Source organism: Podarcis tiliguerta (genome assembly GCF_965153285.1).
Source record: "Podarcis tiliguerta genome assembly, chromosome: 9".
NCBI lineage: Eukaryota > Metazoa > Chordata > Lepidosauria > Squamata > Lacertidae > Podarcis > Podarcis tiliguerta.
This window is the reverse complement of record NC_139542.1, coordinates 18,683,636-18,706,977: the sequence shown is the minus strand read 5'-3', so window position 1 is coordinate 18,706,977 and position 23,342 is coordinate 18,683,636. Positions and strand designations below refer to the sequence as shown.

At 42.9% G+C, this 23,342-nt stretch overlaps 1 protein-coding gene across 2 annotated transcripts in view; it reads left to right on the top strand.

Moving 5' to 3' along the window:
- Positions 1 to 22,380, top strand: part of UNC5C (unc-5 netrin receptor C) — a 307,445-nt gene extending 285,065 nt beyond the window's left edge. For both annotated transcript variants that reach the window (XM_083398294.1, XM_083398293.1), the window contains 4 exons: positions 6,432 to 6,581; positions 7,735 to 7,899; positions 17,450 to 17,628; positions 18,868 to 22,380. In XM_083398294.1, the coding sequence (XP_083254420.1) occupies positions 6,432 to 6,581; positions 7,735 to 7,899; positions 17,450 to 17,628; positions 18,868 to 19,033 (660 nt within the window). In that variant the 3' untranslated portion in view covers positions 19,034 to 22,380. The remainder of the gene's footprint in view (positions 1 to 6,431; positions 6,582 to 7,734; positions 7,900 to 17,449; positions 17,629 to 18,867) is intronic.
- Positions 22,381 to 23,342: the final 962 nt, after the last annotated feature.

Genomic DNA, 23,342 nt, shown 5'->3' with positions numbered 1-23,342 from the left:
CCATGTCACCACAGGTCAATCCAATTTTGTAGGTATTTGTAGAGTGGTTAAAAAAACCTGCAACACCTATTTCAAAACAGGTAACAGCAGAACAGAACAAATTAGTACACCATGGGCGATACTACCTGTGCTATACGATCTTAAACTCTCTTAAAAACTATTATCTGCCTGCAGCTGCAAAAAGCAAGCCAGCAAAGCTTCCTTGCTCTGCATGGGGTTTATTTGGGGCAATGTCTGACAGCTTCTCTTGGAAAATTACTGCATTTTATTCATCATAATATTATTACTTGCATCCCGGACTCATTAAAAGGGGATTAAGTTCTAAGCAGTGTCAAGGTCTGAGTCTCCCAAAGACAATAATCTTTTCCTATCTGCCCATCTTAGTCCACATGGTCTGTGGGTGTCTTCTCATTTTCTCTGGAATTTGCATGCACAAGAAAACATCTTCTGAGAATTAGTAATAGAGGCATCTAACCTGCTGACATATGCAGGAGCCAATGAGGCTGTTCCCCAGGTCCTTGTTGGTTGCCCATATATGCACTGTCTGCATTAAGGTAGCATACAGAAACATTGTGCATGTATCTATGTATGTACGTACGTACAGGTACAGTGGTACCTCGGGTTAAGTACTTAATTCATTCCGGAGGTCCATACTTAACCTGAAACTGTTCTTAACCTGAAGCACCACTTTAGCTAATGGGGCCTCCTGCTGCTGCCGTGCCACTGGAGCACGATTTCTGTTCTCATCCTCAAGCAAAGTTCTTAATCTGAAGCACTATTTCTGGGTTAGTGGAGTCTGTAACCTGAAGTGTATGTAACCCGAAGCATATGTAACCGGAGGTACCACTGTATGTATGCATGTATATATGTTTCTGCATGTGTGCATGTGTGCATGTGTGTGTATTCTGTTGGTTTGCTTTGCAGATGTGCAGATCTTGACTAACATAATAAAACTAAGCACAACAAATGTCCCACAGGACCATATGCGGCATGCCAGCAATACATTGTGGTTCACCAGGTGTTTTAAAAATAGGAGCAGGAATAGTGGAGTTGCAAAGCATGTAACAAGCCATTGCACATGGCTGGTGTGCTGTGTATGCCATAAGGACCACCTGTTATGCAGACCTGCCTGAGGTTTCATCCCAGGAAGCAGCAGCTTTCCCCGTGGCTGATTTTAGCAGTAGCCAAAAGCAGAGGCAGCTACCTTAAGGGAGGCCAGATGCAAAGTGAGATAGCAGTACTCTGTTACTCTGTAAGATTGGTGCCACCAATGCTGATTTAGCTAGTTTGTGGACTGTCGTTTGACCTAGCAGGAAACATCAGGGATTGTCACAGCTGTCATGTGGCTTTCGGGCTTCTGCTGCACTGAATCAGCATGCTGACCAGTCAGAAAAAGCCCTCAAACTTGGAAGTGTTGTCAACCGGATAATGCCAAGGAGACAGGCTAAATTTGGGATTCTGCACACTCTGCAGCTGAAACAATCAAATTCTTTAAGTGCTCCCTGCTCCCTGCATCACCTTCATTAGTTTGTGGGAGCTCAGGTTGGTCACTTAGGCATCGCCATGCAAGAGGAACTGCAGCACCAAAAAAGAGGGCAAAAGTCTGCGTGGATTTTTGTAAGATTTGCATAGGCTAATTGATATGTAGAGATGCAAATACAGAAAAGATTGCTGCAATTTAAGTATAAGTACATCTCATCATAGTAGGAACTGTCTTCTTTCCAGTTGCTAACTATAGATAGGCGATTGAAAGACCCCTGCTCTCTTTTCTTTATCTTTAAAAGGGCTTGCACTTTGGACAGAAGACAGGTCTCTATGAAGCAAGATACATGGGGACCCTAGAGGTTGATTTATACAGTTAACACTAAAAATGAAGCAGATTGTCAGGGACTGGCTGGATGCAGAGGATGTTACAATATGAGAACATCACAGCTGCAGTCAGTCAGCTTGTTAACATCATGTGATATGGCTAGCTGTGGGAAAGCAAATTCCCGGAAGTTCACAGGCTTTGGGAGTCTGTGTCCAGTGTGTAATTTGAGACCTTCCTCTTGCGTATGTACAGGAAGTCTTTGTCACTTGCTGGATGGAAACTGAAGCGATCGGACACGTTTTCTGTAGAGCTGTAATGTCAGAAATAAACATCATGTAAATAGATTTCTGACTACTCTTCTTTCCCCTGCGGAAGGGGGAGAAGTGAGTGTGCATTTTCCCACACTGGGAGATGTCGCCCATATCAAGATCTCCCTGTCTGGGAACGCAGCCAGAGGCAGATCACCGGTAAGCCAGCTCCGGGAGCAGGGAGAGGATACAGCCTCTCCAGATGAGGCTGGTTTTCCAACAGAGGAGTGGTGGGAGGCACCAGTTGGGGAACCCCCGAGGGAAACCCCTGGTGGAAGAAGGCTCAGAGCAAGGGGATTGGTGGTAGGACAGCGACGAGTGGTCAGAGGGAGAAGAGGGAGCAGACTGGGAGGTGTCGGAAGGTGAAGGGGCAATAGGGTTTGGTGAAGTGAGCAGGAAGAGGCTGTGGCAGAGAGCAGTGCAGAATCAGAGGCAGGGGAGCAGGGCGGCCAGGAGACAGAGGTGAGGCAGGCTGCTGGTCTCCCACTCTTTCTGTGACCAGCTCCCCTCTCTCTCCTGGTCTCCTAGATCATGCAGAGAAATGAAAAGAGCAGAGCAGAGATTGGTTGTGTGCAGATACTGTCAATGACTGCTTGGAAAAGACCCTTGAGAGGAGGGGACTTCGGCAGCTGTGGGAAGGCGAGGACCTTCAGTCCTCACAACTGCCTCATTGGGGCAAGACCTACTGGGAAGAGTTGCAGGGATCAATAGGCCTTCACCGTTTAGGTTGATTTGAATGAGGAATTAACTTCATTGTCACAGTTTTTTTCTGCTGACCTATGTTGGACTCCAGCTCCTGACACAGACTGAAATATGATTGAAGTGGGAGCTTCCTATTTTTTTATTAATGTAGACTCCCTTCGAGCTGGTTATGAGACTATTGCCCTGGGATTACCAGCCTGCCAATAACCACTATGGTGTGTGTGAAAGGTCTCTGTAAATCAGGCTTCCTCAAACTCGGCCCTCCAGATGTTTTTGGCCTACAACTCCCATGATCCCTAGCTAGCAGGACCAGTGGTTGAGTTTGAGGAAGCCTGCTGCAAGCTGGATGAATGTTTGTGTGGAGCTTTTTCCTTGAATTGTCTATCCAGCACTGTCTTTTCTTATCACATTCTGGCCTGTTTCTAGCTTGGTATGAAGACAAGCAATGGTCCATGGTACCAAACAACAAATAAATGATAGTGGAGTGGGGAGAAATGGTGAACTCATTTCACATGGATTCTCCATTAGTGACCTTTTCATTTGTGGGAGTTCCACTGACCCTACTTTATGGGTAATGAATATGTGCTCACAACTCCTTTCTATATAGTCTATATAGAGTGTTTGTGTGCTAATTTTCCTAAGCTGTCAATCATGTATTGCTATTTATAAATCATCCGTGGCTTGTCATGTACATATCCCCCCAAAACATTCACCAAAGGCTGAAGAGGCATTCTGATTATAAAAGGCACAATGCTGCATTTCTCCTGACAGACTTACTCCTCAAATTATTCAGCTGAAGCATTCCCTGAACGGTTGCCAAAAGTCTTAGGTGCAGCAGCAAAGCCTAATGACGTGTCATAAATAATGCCTTGTTCCTTGTAAAAACGGCTTGTTTTTCTTCCTTGTGTAATGGTAGCAGAAATGTTTTTGTCTCATCCAGCACTAATCAGTAATAAAGCTTACATGGTGAGATGTGGTAGGAATGTGCAATGTGGGTCAACTAGAGCCACTGTTCTTCATTTCTTTATGGGTAAATGAAGGGCCCCTACCACTATCCTTTTTAAGAAAATGCAAACGGAAACTGTTGCAAACTGTCCCCTTTAGTGCTGTATATTTCCTTTCCTTCTCCCTTTCTGCACCACAGTTTGCAAGACTGAGGACCAGTTATTTTGTTAAATTTGTATCCCACCTTTCCACCTGATGGTGCTCATGGCCAGCTGTGTATTTGCTGTCTCGGTTACTCTAGAATTGTGGAGAACGGCTCCCCCACAGCCAAGCTTCACACTGCAGTATTCAAGTCTGGGATCACGTGGCTTTCCTTAAGTTGTGTGTGTCTATTTTTGTTTAAATTGCATCTCACTTTATAGTCCCAGTGGGACCCTCCAGGCAACTCACAAAGCATCATTAAAATCACAATATTAGAAAATGACAGCCATATCATAAAACCAACATACACTATAAATTAGGTAGAGAAACAGCAGCAGTAAGAATTCATTTTCAGAGTGGCCCCACGTGCCTTTTTAAATAAATGTTTCGACTGATCTCTGAAGGTTATGTTGTGTAGGGAGTCTCTCTAGGGCAAGGGCAGCCAAAGTTGTGCCGCCCAGATGTTGATGGATTACAGTGCCTGCCACCACTGGCTGGCTGGGGGTGATGGGCTGATGGGAGCTGGAGGCCAACAGCCCCTGGAGGGCATTTATCTGGTTCCTCCTGGGCTAGAGAGATGATTTCACAGTTTTAGGACCAGCCCTTCCTTTGGGTACACAAGTAACACTCTTGTCATGAGATGCCTTTCATTCCTGGGTCTGGTCCCTCAACTGCAGCCTTTTCTAAAAATATATATATTGGCCACATCTATCCATGTCCCAGTAACACCCAGGCTAGTTAAATATAATGTGTAGTTGTACAGTGGACAGGTTTTTTTTAGACTGAAGATTTCACCTGCTTCAGAGCATGGCAGGTAGACCGTTGCATCGATCCAGTTTGTTTCCATGCACAATGCAGAGTGCTGATTTTGACATATAAATCCCTAAATAGCTTGGTCCTAGAGTGCTTCCCCATATAAACCTGCTGAGCCCTCCACTGAAGAGGCCTTTTTGCAAGATCAGGTGCCATTAAAGAGCATTGTTTCAAATTCTTATTTAGTGGTATAATTTTTGATGATCTGATTGTAAGCTGCTCTGGAGACTCTTAGAGTGGAAAAGCATAAAAGTACTTGAAATAGCAGATCAAGGCTGCATTCTTATGCACAGTTTGAACGCAGTGGGTCTCCCTTCCAAGTTAACAGGCATCGGATTGGCATGCATATAAATAAATGTCTGAAATACAGGACCAGCCCTCTCATTAGGTAGAGTGAAGTGGCCACCTAATGCAACAGATTTTGAATGTCATAAAGAGGCAGCAAATTGTTGTTTAATTTATTATTGTTGTATTTTTACTCCCAGGGAGGAGGAGAAGCACTTGTGGGCGTGCTAATATAACTTGACTAGCTTTGGGTAATGTAACTTGAAGGCAGGAACATTGTTGCTCTGCCTTAGCCAGCAAATTCCTGTGAATTGACTTGAATGTCTAAGGCTCTATACGAATGATGATTAGTAGTAGTAGAATTATATTAGCAAGTTCATGCATATGCATGTGTAAGTGAAGATCTTTCATGGTATATACCAAGACTGTGTGGGGCATACATCAGTTTGCTGTAAGGAAATGTAACAAATTTTCCTTTAGACAAAACTGGGAGATAATTTGGGTGTAATGAACGTTGATAGTAATCAAATAATTACTATCGATTTGCTCTTTAAGACGTCTTCATGAGGTAATTAAGGCGTACTCAAAGGAACCTGGAACTGATTGATTGGCAGAACCTTAATTCTAAAAGCTTTCTAATTACATTCCTTTTCTTCTAATAGTGTAAAGACAAACACCATTTTGACTTTAAGTCTGGTCAGGTTAGTTGGGACACCAGACTTGTCTCTTATGCTAAACAGACAACATGGCAAACATAATGCTCTTGCATTGCACAGCTCAAGCAAAACCACATTTTATACTGGATTTCAAAAGTTTTACCTGTTTCTGTGCATGGATTTGTAATGAGAGGGGAAAGTGGTGAACTGATTAAGTGACCTGGGATTTTGTGATAATATGAGCTGAAGTCTTTTGAAGGCAAATAATAAGATGCTGTTGAAGACCTCTCAGAGCAGAATGCAGAATGACACAGTAGTCTGGTTTGCATGTAATATCTACCATGGTTTGTTTGATTGTCTGAACCCTGACTAGTGGCTTAATTTTGACTTGTTTACTGCCAGCAAACAAACGAAATCTGAACCCATGGTTTGTTATGGTTTGTTAAACAATCCAGGGATTATTGTTATATGTGAGCCACACAAATGTCAATACTGTTCCATTCACTGTTGAAATGGATTCTGATTGTGTCCTTTCTCTGCTAGAGGGATGTATAACAAATGTCTTCCTATGATGCTATCTAGTAGTAATGTCCAGAGAGGTGGTTGTGTTAGTCTGTTGAAGTAAAATCAGCCTAAAGTCTTTTTGAAAATACCCCACCCCAACAAAAACCCCCACCGTTAAATGGATGTTGTCTTTCTTTCAATACTCAGGAGGTGCTACAGCTGGAGCGGCAAATGGGTGGACAGCTGCTAGAAGAACCAAAGGATTTGCATTTTAAGGGTAGCACTCATAACCTCCGCTTATCCATTCATGATATCACCCATTCCCTCTGGAAAAGCAAGCTGCTGGCTAAATACCAGGTAAGCATTTACCTGGTAAACTGCTAGAAACAACTACTGTACCAGTGTGCTAAGAAGAATGCTGTGGAAAGGCCTAGAGATTCAGTGCTTCACCTGCATGTACAAGAATACTTTAAAGCCAAATATGCAGTGGCTCCCTAGGAACAAGTATGCTTAGGTCCCCGATACTTTTACTTTAGGGACACTGGTGGCGCTGTGGTCTAAACCACAGAGCCTAGGGCTTGCCAGTCAAAAGGTCGGTGGTTCAAATCCCTGCGACGGGGTGAGCTCCCGTTGTTTGGTCCCTGCTCCTGCCCACCTAGCAGTTCGAAAGCACGTCAAAGTCAAGTAGATAAGTAGGTACCACTTCGGCAGGAAGGTAAACAGCGTTTCTGTGCGCAGCTCTGGTTTCGTCAGAAGCAGCTTAGTCATGCTGGCCACATGACCCAGAAGCTGTACGCCGTCTCCCTCGGCCAGTAAAGCGAGATGAGTGCCGCAACCCCAGAGACATCCGCAACTGGACCCAATGGTCAGGAGTCCCTTTACCTTTACCTTACTTTTACTTTAAAACTAGATCTTCTCCTCCTCCTCCCCAGTAGATTGAGTGTTTATTTCTGTTTCTGCTGTGACACGGTTCATCTTTGTTCATGCCAAGAATGTAGAAGAAACATATATTTGTAATACGAGGAATTAAAACCTTTACATTTTTGTCGATGTACTAAAAGGAGCAATTCAAGGAACGCCAAACACACTTAATTAATTGATCTCACAGTAATCTCAGCTAGCAGCTTTCAACATGCCTTTTGTTACAGAATTCTATAAGTTAAGGTTACCAGACGTCCCCATTTCCCAGGGACAGTTCCCAGATTTACGAATCAGTCCCCATACAAAATCCAGTGAAGTTGAAAAGTGCCCCCGGATTCATTGAAACAAATCTGGTAAAGTTAAGTGTGCACTGTGCAATATTATCTTTAGCTGGTTGTGAATAAGCCAATAAACAGTGGATGGAAGTCAATGTTAATCATACCCAGAGAGTAGACCCACTGAAATAAATGGATCTACTCTGAGTATGACTTAGCTGGACATCACACATTATCCTTGCTATTAGCCATAGTCACCTCCTTGCTTGAGAGTTTTATCTAGCTGGGGCTTATAGCTATCACCTCTCCAACAGGAAATTCCCTTTTACCATATCTGGAGTGGATGTCAAAGAAACCTGCATTGTACCTTCACCTTGGAAAGGTTCAGTCTGAACACACTGGAGCTGGTGTGCAAACTTTGCATACGGCAGGTTGAAGGAGAAGGGCAGATATTCCAGCTCAACTGTTCAGTATCAGAGGTAAGGAAACTCAATATCTTCCCACAGTCACCAATATTACTTAACCGGGTTCAGTAATTTATGTGTATGGTATCCATTAAACCGGGGTGGGTGATCTTGCAGTCATCTTCGATCCATCTACTGGGCAAATGTGAAAGGTGCTACTTACATATTTTGCACTCTGAAAAGGTCCAAAGCTGGATTGGGGAGTGCACTGGAAAAATTACATTTTTTAACTGCAAATTGCAGGAGCAATCTGGATAGAATGAAAGTTTGTTTTGTTTTGTTTTGTTTTGTTTTCACTATCCCCTACTGAGGGATCCTAAACTCAACAAGGTCTCCTGCACTGGCAATTAATGTTCAAAATACAATCCTGCACTTGGAGACACAGCTATGTAGCTAATATAATGTGTAGTTAGGCCCTGAGAAGCATTCGAGAGTCAGCTTAATGATGCATCAGGAGATAATCTTACAATTCTGCCTGGAGAATGCCCGTATACAAGGACCGCAGGAGAAAAAGGCATGTAAAACCACATCTAGTTTAGACAATATGGACATTAGTCCCTGTTTATATAAACTGGGAGGTGATGCTCAATTGTTCTGGATGGGGTCACTCTTCCCCTAACGTATCAGGTTTGTGGCGCTGTTAGATCTGGCCCTGTCTTTCGATGCCTATGTGGCATTGGTGAGATGAAACATCTGCCGCCAGCTATAGTTGGTTCACCAGCTACAACACCTCATGGGCAGAGATAGGCTGGCTGCTGCTATCCATGTTCTGGTAAACCTTCAGATTAGAGTTTTGCAATGTTTTGTACATAAGGTCACCCTAAAACATCAGTTAGTCAAGAATATGTATGCAGTAATTGGGCTGGGCTGGGTGCACATTATGTCAGTTCTTAAACAGCATCACTTGCAACTATAGATGGACAAATCTGTCAATTTCAGTTTCTCTCCCAATTTTTCCAGTCATAAGTTCAGTTCTCCACATTCCCACCAATGTTAGAAACTGAGATATGAAAGCTAGGAGCTAAATGGCACCTTAAACCTAGGTTATGGGCACAACAACAGAATGTCTAGGCACATTTTTTATAACAAGAATAGAAAGCTGAAAATGAATGAACTGCAGATAAAATATCATGTTTATTTTTCACATGATCTAGTCCTTCCCTTGCCCACGCCCGTAATATTCTGAAGAGGGTCTCTTCTTCAGTCTTCAGAGAGTAGCTGGAAGTGGAGAGGCAGAAAAGGTCCTCCTTTCCTTCCACTCTGCAGTTTTAATCTGAAATCTTAGGTGCAGTATAGCACCCAGAGTTCAGAAACTGCTCGCACCAATGAAATTCCCTGTTGCAAAATGCGCTTAGAACAATGGCTGTGTTTCGATTCGCATAGTGTTTCACAAAGTGCAAATTAGGTAGATTCACATTTAAAAGTGAACTGAACCAAACTTCTGCCCCATGCCTACTTGCAACCCATTTGTTTCCAAGTCTCTAATATAAAATTTGGGACAGGTCACTACCATAAGAACCTGATCAAGCATTAAGATCACCTTCAGACGTCCTTCTCTGAGCCCAAGTAGCAATCAGGGAAAGGACCTTAGTGGTATTGCTCCAGAGAGACTGCTGAATCTTTTGTCCTCCACGCCAGGCAAAGTGTGTCTTACTCACTCAACCTTTTAATATTTTGTGGTTTCTTAGTATCAACTCCTGCTGACTTCCCCGCTTTTTACATAACTTAAAGCTACCAAACTGAAGTGCAGGATATTAAATTTAGTAAATAAATAAAATTGATATTTAACAAACACTCCTTATTATCTTCATTGAAATAAAATGCAACTTAAATGAGGGCAGCTTACTTCCAAATAATATGTCTAGGAGTTCAAACAGATTGTTACAATGGGTTGGATCCAAACTAAGGTAGCTGCGTATACAGCATACTGAAGTCAAAGTGGCATGTTAGTCCCCATTGAAATAAATTGAACTGGAATCGTGGCTAATTCAATGGGAACTAATTCAGCGAGGACCAATTAGTCTGGACCCAACCTAGCCTTTGCCAACGAAGGGCCCTCCAGATGTTCTGAAACTCCCTTCAGCATAGTTAATGCTGATGGGAGTTGTGGTGCAAAACATCTGGAGAGTACCAGGTTTGCAAAGGCAGATGATGATGATGATGATGATGATGATGATGATGATGATTGAATTTATATACCAACCTATACCTGCAGGCCTCAGGGCGGTTCACACATCTAACCCCATGTAACTTTTCTAAACTGGACTTGGGCTAAAAGGTTATATTGTGTATTAGAAAAAGTCATTGTGTGTAACACTGATCTATTGAAATCAGCGGAAAACTTAGAGTCATATAATAGTAGAGTTGGAAGGGACCATGCAGATCATCTAGTCCACCTGTTATAGTGCAAGAATCTTTCACTCAACATGGGACTATAACCCCTGGGTCTGAGATTAAGAGTCTCATGCTCTACCGACAAAGACTTGATACAATGGACAAATACAATGGACTTTCATTATGTACTCTCGAATTAACTAGTGAGCACTGCTCTAGAGAATCAGAATTGGTGTGAGAGAAGTAGACTTGGGCTTGCTTCACTTCAGATCAGAGGAACTGACCTACTGACTGCCCAGAAATACAGTGGCAGAGTAAATGCCATTACTCTGTAATTTTATTTCCAAAGTGTTTTGAAGTGCTGCCATCTCACTCATGAAGTGTAAGGGGGGGGAAAGAAAAGAAAATCCAAACAGTCTCGAGGTGAAGCATTCTTGTCTTCATTTTCTTTTCACGTAATTAAGGGCAAGTCATCTCGTCTGTCAGGCTGCTGCCTTGACCTCCTCTCTCTTTCTCACAGCCGGCTGCGGTGCAGCCAACATTTCCTCCCAGAGTTTCGCCACCCTCTTTGACTTACAAACAACTTCAGTCAAAGACCCCACTGACATTAATAAGGAATGATCTTGATGTCATGGCGCCATGGCAACCAGCCGGCAGGTTTCGTTCTGCAAGCCATATCTCTGAGCCGCAGAGCTCCACCCCTGCTGGTTTTGGACGGTGTTTTCACCGCCGAAGCCCAGCAGGTCTGTGAAGTTCAATAACCACATAACTCCTGCAACAACAGAAGGAACAGCTTTTGGAGGAACAGGGTGGAAGGGCCAGCTATGCCTCTGATGAGTGCTGCCCGTCTGGTGTGCACAAGTGCCAGCAGATAAAGAGGGAGGTGGGAGGTGGCAGAGAAACAAATAATGAGGAGGACAAAATCCCCCTTTTGTGAAGAGATGGCTCCTCAAAGAGGGCAGCAGCATAAAGATTTCATTTGAGTTGACCTGGGATAAAGAACGATTTATTTCACAGTTCATGCAGCAATATGAGCTTCCAAATGGAGTAGGGGAATGAAATGCTGATGAGGTTTTGTGCCAGCAGCTGACATCATAGATAAACAAGTAGATGGGCTGGGAGCTGATTGATAAGGGAGGAGGTCTCTATTATACGATATATGCCACTTTGCAGCAAGTAACACCATCTAAGGGCCATATTAGAAACATATCATGAATTACCCAAGCTGATGTAATTCAGCTGACAAGTGCAGGGCCCAGGTTGGTTCATGTGGGGAGAGGTGGTCCTTAAAGTATTGAGGTCCTGAGCACTTTGAATTGGGCCTGGATACTAACTGGGAGCTAGTGCAATAGTGTTATATGTGCAAACCATCTCTTGGTGAGCAATCTGGCCATTGAATTTTGCACCAGCTGAAGTTTCTGACCTGCCTTTAAAGCTAACCTGCCTTTGATACACTAAGGTCTTATATGCACTATACATTCAGCTTCCCCCAAAATATCCTGGGAATTGTAGCCTGTTAAGCCTGTTGAGAGTGGTTAAGAGACCAATTTCACTCGCAGACTTATAATTTCCAGGGTTCCCTGGGAAGAGGAGTTGACTGTTAAACCACTCCGGAAATGGTAGTCCTGTGAGGGGAATAGGGGTTTCTTGACAGCACCTTTAGCAAACTAAAGTTTCCAGGATATTTTTGGGGAAGCAGTGACTGTTTAGAGTGGTGTGATACTGCTTTAAATGCATAGCTTGAATTCCTGTTTCCTGGGAGCTTATTACATGGCGAACATGAACCCTGTAAGCCCACCTCCTTCTGTTGCTGGATTTTACCTTCCATCCATCCCAACCACCATGGCCAATTGTCAGGGAAGAAGGGAGTTATACTTTAACAACATCTGGAGGACCATGGATCCCCCATCTCTGCAGCAGAATAAGCGTTTATTCCATTGTCTGAGGGACTATCCAGTGTTCATCAGCCAGAAAGTGATTTTTTTTCTGGATTATTTTTGAAGGGCCAGGAGATGACAGCTGAAAGTTACTTAATTCTGCATTTTGCAACATCGCTTGTAACATCTGCTTGGTTATTGGGTATAAAGTTATATATTCAGCTGGGGACTCCATAACATTAAAGACAGATGGTAAAACAAGTATCATAAACAATTATTACAATAAGTACTGTACTGAAGTAATCTCTAATTTAACCTAGCAAAGGAGCAAAAGAGCAGGTATTATCTTTAGCAGCGAAACTCTGGAATGTAACAAATGTCATCTGCTTATACATAATGAGACCCGGTAACAGCAAAATGTGGAAAGAACATTAATTTTTTCCCCCCTGTGCTCTGATTCTGTCTATCAGAGAGAATTATGGAACAGGGATAACACAGCTGCAATGTATTTAATGGGTGATTGCACGCCAGGGCTGTGTAAGACCTGACCCTTTTATTCTGGGAGAGTTTTGCCTATGGCAATGCCACCCTGAACACACCTGATCTGAACTGATCACAGTAGCTAACCAGGGGCAGCCCCAGTTAGTATTCTCTTCACTTGCCTGTCCAGCAGCAAAGGCAGGGACAGTGGCAGGACAAGTATGTGGGTACATTATCCATTGTCCAGGTTTTCTGCTTTGCATTATTTGGAAAAGGAAGCACGGTGGCCCAAGGAATTTGCAGTCTTCTTGAAGGCCACTGTAATGATGATTGTATTTTGGAGCCAAAGTTTTAGCTGCAGACTTTGAGCACAGATACCCGTAAGTGAAGTCTTGTTGCCTAGTATCAGGGATGGAGAGCACATTTTCCGTTCATGGTGACGGAGCCCATGAACAGTATTTTATTTCTCCATATCGGAGTTAATGGGAGCTATACCATTTATCCCTATAGCTCAGTTGGTAGAGCATGAGACACTGAATGTCAGGGTTGTGGGTTTGAATCCCACATTGGATGAAATATTCTATTATTTCTACTTGGAGCTAAACCTGTTCCCTGTCTTAGTAATTCTAGATATTAAAAAGCCAAACCTGCTTTTATTTCCATAACCCTCTTTTGGGTCCTGTTTCTTGGACACACTGAAGGCTAATGGAAAGATGGGAAAGGAATGTTGGCAGCTTGGCTCAACAAATTGGCCATACTGAGCAAACAGGTGGAGCTATCAAGGGAAATGAGAAGCATCCAGCCTCCCAGGAGGTAACAGTAATGACAAGAATGCCTAGGAGTCGATGGTATAGTGTATCAGGGTCCATGGCGTGACCTATCCCTGTTTACCACATCTCAAGTAGGTTTTGGAGTGCCTGAAGGCAGTGAATAAGTCAAAGACTGGGGAGATTACATGGCGAAGGCCTTGGGAGAGGCTATGGGCATAAATAATCAGCCACCACCATCCTGGTTTATTTTGTAGTTATAGAAGACAAAGTCTTATGCAGCTAAACAAATCATACAGGGGCTTAGAAAGCCCAGGTTCATATCTATTTTTCCTGTTTAACTTCTGATATGACTCTATTCCTCCCTCCCACCTTCCTTTTCTTTCCCCCTGTTTTTTGTTTTTGAAGATGCCCAAGTTCAGTTTATTTGGTCTACAGACCATAAATATCAAACACAGTACAGGGTTAAAAATAGAGAAAATTTTGGCTCAGTACTCATCTACCCTTAGTAAGTGTGACCTAGTTTTGATGGGTACAGCAAGGAACTTAGCTATATTTTCTGTGATCTTAGGATTGGAAACTGCCGTTAAAAGTGAGATATAAAATTCATCTGAGCTCCCCAAGTGAAAAGAAAGTACCAGGGAGATAAAATGGGATCTTATGTCCCTATAAAAATTACAGTGCAGGAGAATGTGGACTAATGTTTCGACTGAGCCACTTCCGCAAGGACAAACTCTCTGATGCCAAGACAGCCTGGTAAATCAGCCTCCCATAACTGCTGATGGCAAAACATTTAACCAGCCATTGAGAATGCTCTCCTATATCTAGGAACATTTAATCTTGCTAAATACCTAGCCGGCCGATAATAACTGCTAGGTTGCAGGACAAGGTGCAGCGGTGAGTAAGCCACATTTGCAAGAACTAACAAATTAAGCATGTTAAGAGCTGTTTGACAATAGCAAGAGCCAGGCTCCTTTTGTATAAGACTTCTAAAGGCAAAAATTTTGACAAAAAATTCCTGTCTTTGCATTCCTGCATGTTTGTCCTCATCTGTCAAATATACCTGGGTTTCCTCCTTCAAGAGTGTCAGTGTCTAAATAATAATAATAATAATAATAAATAATAATAATAAATAATAATAATAATAATAATAATAATAATAATAATAATAATAATAATATAATATTTATACTGTGCCCATCTGGCTGGGTTTCCCAGGCACGTGCAGCACAGTGGATTACAAGGAACAAATATCTAACAGATTTTGCTGCACATTTCCGTAGGTTTGTAGTACAGGTAGCTGAGCTCCTTAAACTTACTTTCTTTGAAATAAAGCAGAAGAAATAAACCCTCATAGGAATGAGTAGCACCATTAGATCATATGGGGACAGTGAAAAACACTACAGACCAAAATTGGAGGATGTGGGCCAAAAGTTGCCATCTGTGGGTGATCTTTGGCCCATACCCCCCAACCCCCCCCCCCATCATTTATTTTTCTCCACCCCATTGGAATTAATGGAATGATTTGTTCTTATGGGGGATTTGTTCTTATGGGGGGAAAGTCACTCCCTCTTATGTGTCATCCATGGGTCATCAGAATTTTATCCAAACTTGCCATCTCTTAAAATCAGTTGTATGGAATGGAATGGAATGGAATGGAATAGCCTAACTCTGCTAAATTTCATTAAGATGCTTGTGCAAAGCATTCGTCAGCCAGAGAAGGCAGTAATTCTTTGATTTCAATCTGAGTGGAAGAGGAATTTGAGGCTTTTAGAAACTCACCTCTCATTTGAAGCATATTTTTATGAGTCCCCGAAGTTCTCATCTGAGCTTGGCTTCAGTGACCTTCCCCGACATCCCCAGTGTATAGAACAGGTGAAACTATATTTAAGATGAAGCTTCTGAAAAAAACGCTTACCACCATCTATGCTAACTTGAAAAACTTTGCACCCTGCATTTTCTTGTTATGGTGAGTTCTATTTAAGCCCTGGGAAATGGTGTGATTTAAAGTGGTTCTATTTGTGGCAATGCATTGTGGAGAGCCAGTTACCTTATAGCTGGGAAGGCAGCTAGTTGAAATACAAAGAAATTGACATTTAAAGTGGGTCTTTTTATTGTTTTAGTTGTTCATAGACAAGGCTTGCTTTACTTTTCCAGTTGGCTGATGTGATGGCCAAATTAATTTCCTTTCTTCCGCTGCAGATGAAAGATCCTGAAATGATACGTTTTTATTCTTCCCATCTACTTTAAATGTCACACAGTTTAGGAGGGGGTGAGTGTGTGTGTAGCTTTAATGCAGGTTTTAACAATATATGTCTATCTCTGACTGTCAACCTTTTCTTGAAAGGAGATAGGCACTATTTCATATAATTTCATTCAATAGTGAATGCAGAGGGGGGAAATGTGCTGATCTGCGGGGGGGGGGGCAAGGCAGAGGTCAGAGTGTTAGTTCTGCTACTGAGTTGTTTATGTTTTCTTGGACGTGTTTTGACCACCATTTCCCCATCTGCAAATCAGGGTAATCATGCTTTGTGAATTGATTTAGAATACTACAGATGTGGTGTGCTGCAAAGGAGGGCAACCCCAGTTTTATGAGGCTGCCCAACGATCAGGCTGGGCCAAAACAAACAAGATGAATTTTAACAGGGAGAAATGTAAAGTATTGCACTTGGGCAAAAAAAATGAGAGGCACAAATACAAGATGGGTGACACCTGGCTTGAGAGCAGTACATGTGAAAAGGATCTAGGAGTCTTGGTTGACCACAAACGTGACATGAGCCAACAGTGTGACGCGGCAGCTAAAAAAACCAATGCAATTCTGGGCTGCATCAATAGGAGTATAGCATCTAGATCAAGGGAAGTAATAGTGCCACTGTATTCTGCTCTGGTCAGACCTCACCTGGAGTACTGTGTCCAGTTCTGGGCACCACAGTTCAAGAAGGACACTGACAAACTGGAACGTGTCCAGAGGAGGGCAACCAAAATGGTCAAAAGCCTGGAAACGATGCCTTATGAGGAACAGCTAAGGGAGCTGGGCATGTTTAGCCTGGAGAAGAGGAGGTTAAGGGGTGATATGATAGCCATGTTCAAATATATAAAAGGATGTCACATAGAGGAGGGAGAAAGGTTGTTTTCTGCTGCTCCAGAGAAGCGGACACGGAGCAATGGATCCAAACTACAAGAAAGAAGATTCCACCTAAACATTAGGAAGAACTTCCTGACAGTAAGAGCTGTTCGACAGTGGAATTTGCTGCCAAGGAGTGTGGTGGAGTCTCCTTCTTTGGAGGTCTTTAAGCAGAGGCTTGACAACCATATGTCAGGAGTGCTCTGATGGTGTTTCCTGCTTGGCAGGGGGTTGGACTCGATTGCCCTTGTGGTCTCTTCCAACTCTATGATTCTATGATTCTATGATTCTATGATGTGTATCCATTATTATTTGCCTTTTTTCGGTTTGTCAGTATGGTTTGCCCAGTGGCTCTGAAGCGCCTCCTCTACTGTGACATTTTTTCTTGCAGAAAGTAGTTTTATTTTTAACAGGCTCGTTCAAAACGTATATCTTTCTTTGTGGATTTATACGGTTGACAATCACCTGCAGAGCTCTCACCAATTTTGTCTAAAGACAGGCAGCATCTGGAACGTACAATATTTAGGCCATTAGGCTTTTGCCTATTTGAGAAAGACATTTTACAAAACTAGCGTGAAGCAACATGTAGCAGTTTTCTCTGATGTAACAGAGAGCAGTGCATCCCTAAGTTAAGGATGATAGGTGGTATAGTCAATAATGAACTAAATGAATGGCTTGCCTAAGCATAATAAGTTTTATGTGCATTTTTTAAAAAAATAGGTTGTTTTCCCACTAAAAACCCATCCAAAGTGGCTTGCAAAGAGCTTTCATCTGTGTTATTCAGTACTGTTTATTCCTTCTTTTTTATATATATTTGTATTCCACTTTTGCTCTTAGGAGCTCAAGATGGTGTACATAGCTTTACTCCTCCCCTTTTTTATCCAGGAAACTATGCTTCACAGATTGCTTCTCTGTAGATAATAAGTTTATTTCCTCTGCTAATAATGCTGCCGTATCCTCTTCTCCTCTTCTCTAAAATGCAGGAACCTACTGGCATTGAATATCCACTCATGGACCCAGCAAACACCATCACCACCGTAGTAGGACCTTGTGCATTCAGTATCCCCCTCCCAATCCGACAGAAGCTTTGCAGCAGCCTAGATGCGCCTCAGACAAGAGGTCATGACTGGAGGATGCTGGCCCACAAACTGAAATTGGACAGGTGGGTAAGCATGCTGGCCACACAAGCTGTGCAATGTGGCAGAGGATCGATAAATGGGTGCATGTGCTAGTGAGACCTGGCACAATCCTTTGGGAAATTCTGAGTTTCAGTCCTCCACTGAAATTTGCACAGATTTAGTCATCTCGAGGAAGCCTAGTATAGAATAAGGCTCCCTGGAACCAGTGAGGTGCTTGCATGCCCATCTTTGGATTAGACTTTGTGTCCTGTAATGCATGTGACAAAAGGTCATTTTTATGTACTGAGTTGAATAGGATCCAAAAGGCAGCAGTCTGATTGGTCCTAGAACAGTAGGATTCAGAATGCAGCAGTCTGATTGGTCCTAGAACAGTAGGATTCAGAATGCAGCAGTCTGATTGGTCCACAGGAGCCACCCAATCCAGCTCCAGGTGGAAGTGAATCCGCAACCTTGATTGGCCTACAGGTGAATCCCGGAGCTGAATAAAGAGCATGAAATCCACTCTCGACTCCAAGTATATTTTAGTCATAGATGTTTTTGTGCTGACAATCGGAGATCATAGGGAATGCATGCCATTTCAAAGCATGCTTACTAGTAGAGCAGCTACTAGGTGTAGCAGAGTTATTGGTTGTTCAAGCGGGGCAGAATGTGGTCTTCTGCGTGATGGCTAAAATGAACAGGGACTTCATGTCCTTAATTAATTTTATAATGAATGTTTTTAGAATGTTGGATTATTTTGATTGTTGTTAGCCGCCCTGAGCCCAGCTTCGGCTGGGGAGGACGGGATATAAATTTTTAAAAAATTATTATTATTGTTGTTGTTATTATTATTATTATTATTATTATTATTATTATTATTATTATAGCAGGTGTTGCTGGAAGGAAGTGGTTGTGCTGTGGGCTGTTGTCTACTCAGCTGCTGCATGCTTCCATGGTTAAGTCGCAGTTGCCCCAGCTTCTGTCCATGACACTTGCCAGTGAGTGGTAACTGTGGCTGAATGCTACATTCACCACAGCTGCTGCACATGCGTGACTGTATTGACATTGTAGACCAGGGATGGACAGTGGCCTTGCAGCTGTTGCTGGACTCCAGCCCCCATCAGCTCTAGCCAGGATAGCCAATGATCAGTAATGAGAGGAGCTGTGGTCCAGAAACATCTCAAGGCTCACAGGTTCCGCAGCCTGTTGTTCAGCATCTACGTTGATAGTGTGGGGTCGGGTGAATGGCAACGCTCTTAACTGTAGTCCTTGTCCCGTTACAGGTACCTCAATTATTTTGCTACAAAATCAAGTCCCACCGGTGTGATCTTAGACCTTTGGGAAGCTCAGAATTTCCCTGATGGGAACCTGAGCATGCTGGCCACAGTTCTGGAAGAGATGGGAAGACACGAGACATTCGTTTCACTGGCACCAGAAGGAAAGTACTGAGGCAACCTTAGGAGGAGAAGGAAGGAATGTTAACCACGTCGGCTGTGACTAACTCAAACCGAGCACCCCAGACCAATGCGTTCCAAAGCAAGAGGCATTCCAGAGTGGGGGGAAAGACACAAAATCCTGACTTTTCACATGCATTCTCCTTGTACATTATCACAGGATTTAAAAGAAATCTCACAAAGTTGTTACCTTGATAATATAATTCAGTCTAACATTCCTCTCAGCTTGGCTGTACACTGCTTGGTACAGGATTTTACAGTTTCCTAGGAAACGCTTTTTATTGCTATCCAGATATATGGATAAACTTTCTTAACAATCCCAGTTTCTATGAACATTGTTTACATCAAATCCTGGGCAGCGGGATGGAAAGGACTGTCCATGGCTCTCTTTTATATATATCTATATTTTCTTCTTCTTTTGTTGAAAGCCATTCTAGACCAAGCCATGGACAAAGCAGGGTTGTGGCTATTTCCAGATAAGTCAGTTCCTCACACCCATCTCAAATGCATTTCATGGTTGCAAATCTGTCCATCAGATGTCTTAAAATAATCCGTCACCAGACTGCTTTCTGGATTGAGTTGTTAAGCCAGAGTTTTAAATTTGTGCATCTGGCAAGGAGATAATGTAGATTCTGAGCAGGAATGCAAGTACCTCTCCTTACCTTCCCCAGGGATGCCTGTGCCCGCCCCTTGGTGACTTAAACTGCAGGGATTTTCTCTCCCAGCTCGCAGTGTCCCCTGCCTCCATCATCAAAGTGTGGGTGTGTGGGTGTATGTGATATGCAATTTGGCGTGGTTTGGGGGAGAGAGAGAGAAACCCTACCAAAAGGGGGGGGAAAGAAAAAAAGAATTTGCTTGTATGGTTATTTACTGAATAGTATCTAGTGCAAGGAATATTATATTTCTTATTATTACTACTATTATTTTTGCTTTCCAGATTTATCCACAGCATTAATCATTTGAGCAATGGCAGCACCCACCCTGGAAGCTGTATGTGGCTGCCAAGGGTCTTCTAATCCCTTCTAACGGGAGCTTTCATCCTCTCTCTGTCCTTTTCTAGCTCTGTGGTTCCCCTCAAAACCCATTCCAGTGAGCTGTTGAATGGGTTGCTATCAAACTGCAAGCCTTTTGCGCTGCAAACTTGCCTTTTCCATGTGGATTGTAATGCATATTTATAGCAGAGGCCAACTTATGTGGACCATTTCGCGCAAATGAGATATTTCACATGCAAAAAACACTACAAGTTAATCTGCCCTTACTCATTTCAAGACGTTCTCTAGTGGTGTTGATGCTGGCTTCTCTTTCTGTTTGCCATAAACCAAAGTATCGTGCAAGTCAAGGGGGACTGGGTGAATTTGCAGTTTAACTGACCAATCCTAGGCGTATCACCACTTTAACAATATTGGCTTTAAATTCCTATGTTTATAGAGGAGTCCTTCCAGTTATTGGTCTCAATCCAAAGATGCATTTTATTTTATTTTTTTAAAAAAAAGCTTTCCATGCAAGTTATTGGATGACAGTTTGGCTTGCATATACTCATTTATTTCTAAAGGTAGGGGCAAATGTCAATGAATTGCTAAGTTTAAGGGCAGATAACTTGCTTGTGTGGCGTCTCGGACCTTTTAAAGTGGATTAAGTCTCAGCATAAACAATGGATTACTGTGAGTTCCATTGCACGGCAAGGAACTCTAAAGAGAGTGTGCATCTTCAAGGCCCATCAGTGGGACTGACGTTGATTTCATGTAGAGGAGAAATATCCTGAAGATGTGGCACCTTCACAGCGCAAATGAGAGATTGCTGACTTGGACAATGCTTTGCCTCAGGTCAAGGAAGTGACCATCTCAAAAACATGTAAATACCACCCCCTTTCGAATCACATGCACAGACATTTTCTTTGAGGGACTAAAATCAACCAGTTAGTACCATTTTGTGGAAACAAATGTGAGATTCTCGAGAAAAGACTTTTTTACAAAATGAGAATGTCAGAGTTTTCCATCCTATAGCCTCAGTGATCCAGGACAGTGATGGAACAGAATTCAGTTCTCAGTTACACACAGTGGCCTTTTACAAACCTTGTAATCTCCCTGCATCCCATTTTAAATGAACACCCTGGGGTCAGTGAAGCACTGTTGTGTCCTTAAGTTAGAATCCCAAGGGCAGAATCGTCCCTTTCATTTTGATTTCTTAGTTTCTTTTCCCATGCCGTACTTGTTCTCAGAATTGTTTGTCCAATGAGTTCATTTTCTTTGTTGCTCTGTGCAAGAATGTGTTTTCAGTCCATGCTCCCTGTCAGCTGCTTTGAAGTGTTAGGACACCTGTTGCCTGTTGACAAACTGGTGGTTCAGTTGGGGCCCATACATATTAAGCAGAGGGTCTTCTCTGAAAAAAACAGTGTGTCCCTCTTTGGCTTCTGTTTACAACTTTCCCTGCCTTTCTCTTCCCATATTAGAAGAGCTCTCTTACCATCCCCACTTGCCTGAGGCCTCAGTCCGGCCAGCTGATATTCAGATAAGCATGGTTTTATTTCTCTGAAGGTAACTGGAAATGCCACTGGTTAACACACAAGGTGGATTTTGCCTGACCTTTTCCCCATTTTGACATTTCCACAGGCTTTTATGTTCCGTCCAGTGACCGTGTTTTTATTAAACACAGAGCAGCGTTCATAAAAACCTTTCACGTTAGGAAAGTAGTTGGCCTTCAGCCTTTGACAGTCAAAAGCAAGGTACAGGTTTTGGCTGGGTTTGTGGTGGACACAGGGCGCCTTTCAAAATGTGGTCAGGATTTGGTCTGGAATGCTCTAGCTGAACTTTTTGAGTGACTCTGGACCCAGAGTGCTGCCTTCTGGACTAAGTTGTTCTTTGTATTCAGAGACAGCCTCTGCTTGACTGTCAGAAAATCAGATGCAGGAGCTTTTTGAAGTAAAAAGTCCTTTGCTGTACGGCTTTTTCTACCTGGTATTTTAAAGGGAAATCTGTACCACCACTGTAGAGGCATAACACAGACCCTCCAAGTGTCCCTGTTTTACAGGGACAGTCCTGGATTTACAGAAGCTGTCCCGGTTTCTGATCCCAGAATGCCCCGCTTTTCCTTAGAGCACCCCTATTTTCATAGGAGAAATGTTGGAGGGTATGGAGTTATGCGACCCCCGAGCCAAGGAGATATGGAACTATGCAACCTTTAGAAGACATCTGAAGGCAGCTCTGTATAGGGATTTTAAAAAAATGTTTAATGTTTTCTTATGTTGGAAGCCACCCACTGGGTGGGGCAACCCAGTCAGATGGGTGGGGTATTAGTAGTAGTGATAAATAGGACATCTCAATTTTCATTGGATAAATGTTGGAGGGTATGACAGTGGCGTAGCGTGGGGGGTGCAGGGGGGCTGGCCGCACCGGGCGCAACATCTGGGGGGGGGCGCTCGCAGCTCTCTGCCCCTACTAAAATCCACGGGTTAGGGGGCGCAAATTACTTGCCTTGCCCCGGGTGCTGACAACCCACGCTATGCCACTGGGGTATGATAACACAGTGCTGTGGAGTACAAGCAAAGAGAGAGAACAGAACATAATGACAGCAATATTTAATTGCAATGATAACAATTTAATGGTAATGGCAAAGTTGTGTTCAGCATAATTTCCTGTTCTTTCCCCTAACACCTCTTTCCATTCTCCCTCGAGGTTTCACTTCCTATTTTTCATTTGCATTTCCCCCCACCCCCACCAGGGGAGATTCTGTTACCTCAGTCTCACTAACCCCACTCTACCCCAAAGTTCAGTAAGGGAAACGAAAACATTTTGCAAGAACAATGTACAATCATTAAGTAGGCTTGGTAGCTTTTAGAATTATATTGTTGTCCCCAAGGCCTTCTGCATATATTTTTTTCACGTACAAATGAATACCCTCTGTCTCCTCCTTTGTTGCACATGTTCCAATATCAAAAATTGGCTTTGGGGGCATAAAATGCTACTTTTATTTTCAAGTCATTGAAATCTTTTGAGAAAGAGGCTATCTGTACTCATCTTTGGGAAGAAAAAATATTTTGCACGTACATTGGTGTTTCATTCTTCCATCTTTCTCAAAGTGTACTTTCTGAGGTGTGAAAGATGCATGATGCCCTGATGGGGTTTTTTTTATTCTTATTTTGAAAAGCCCTGGAAAAAGACAATGAGTGTGTGTATTATTTAGGACAGCCTCTCCTAAGCTGGTTCCACTTCCGTTCAGTTCCATCCACTGTGTCTGATAGACAGGGATACTGAAAGTTTCTGGTCTGAAAGTTTGGAGAGCATCAACTTAGGAAAGGCTGATTTAGG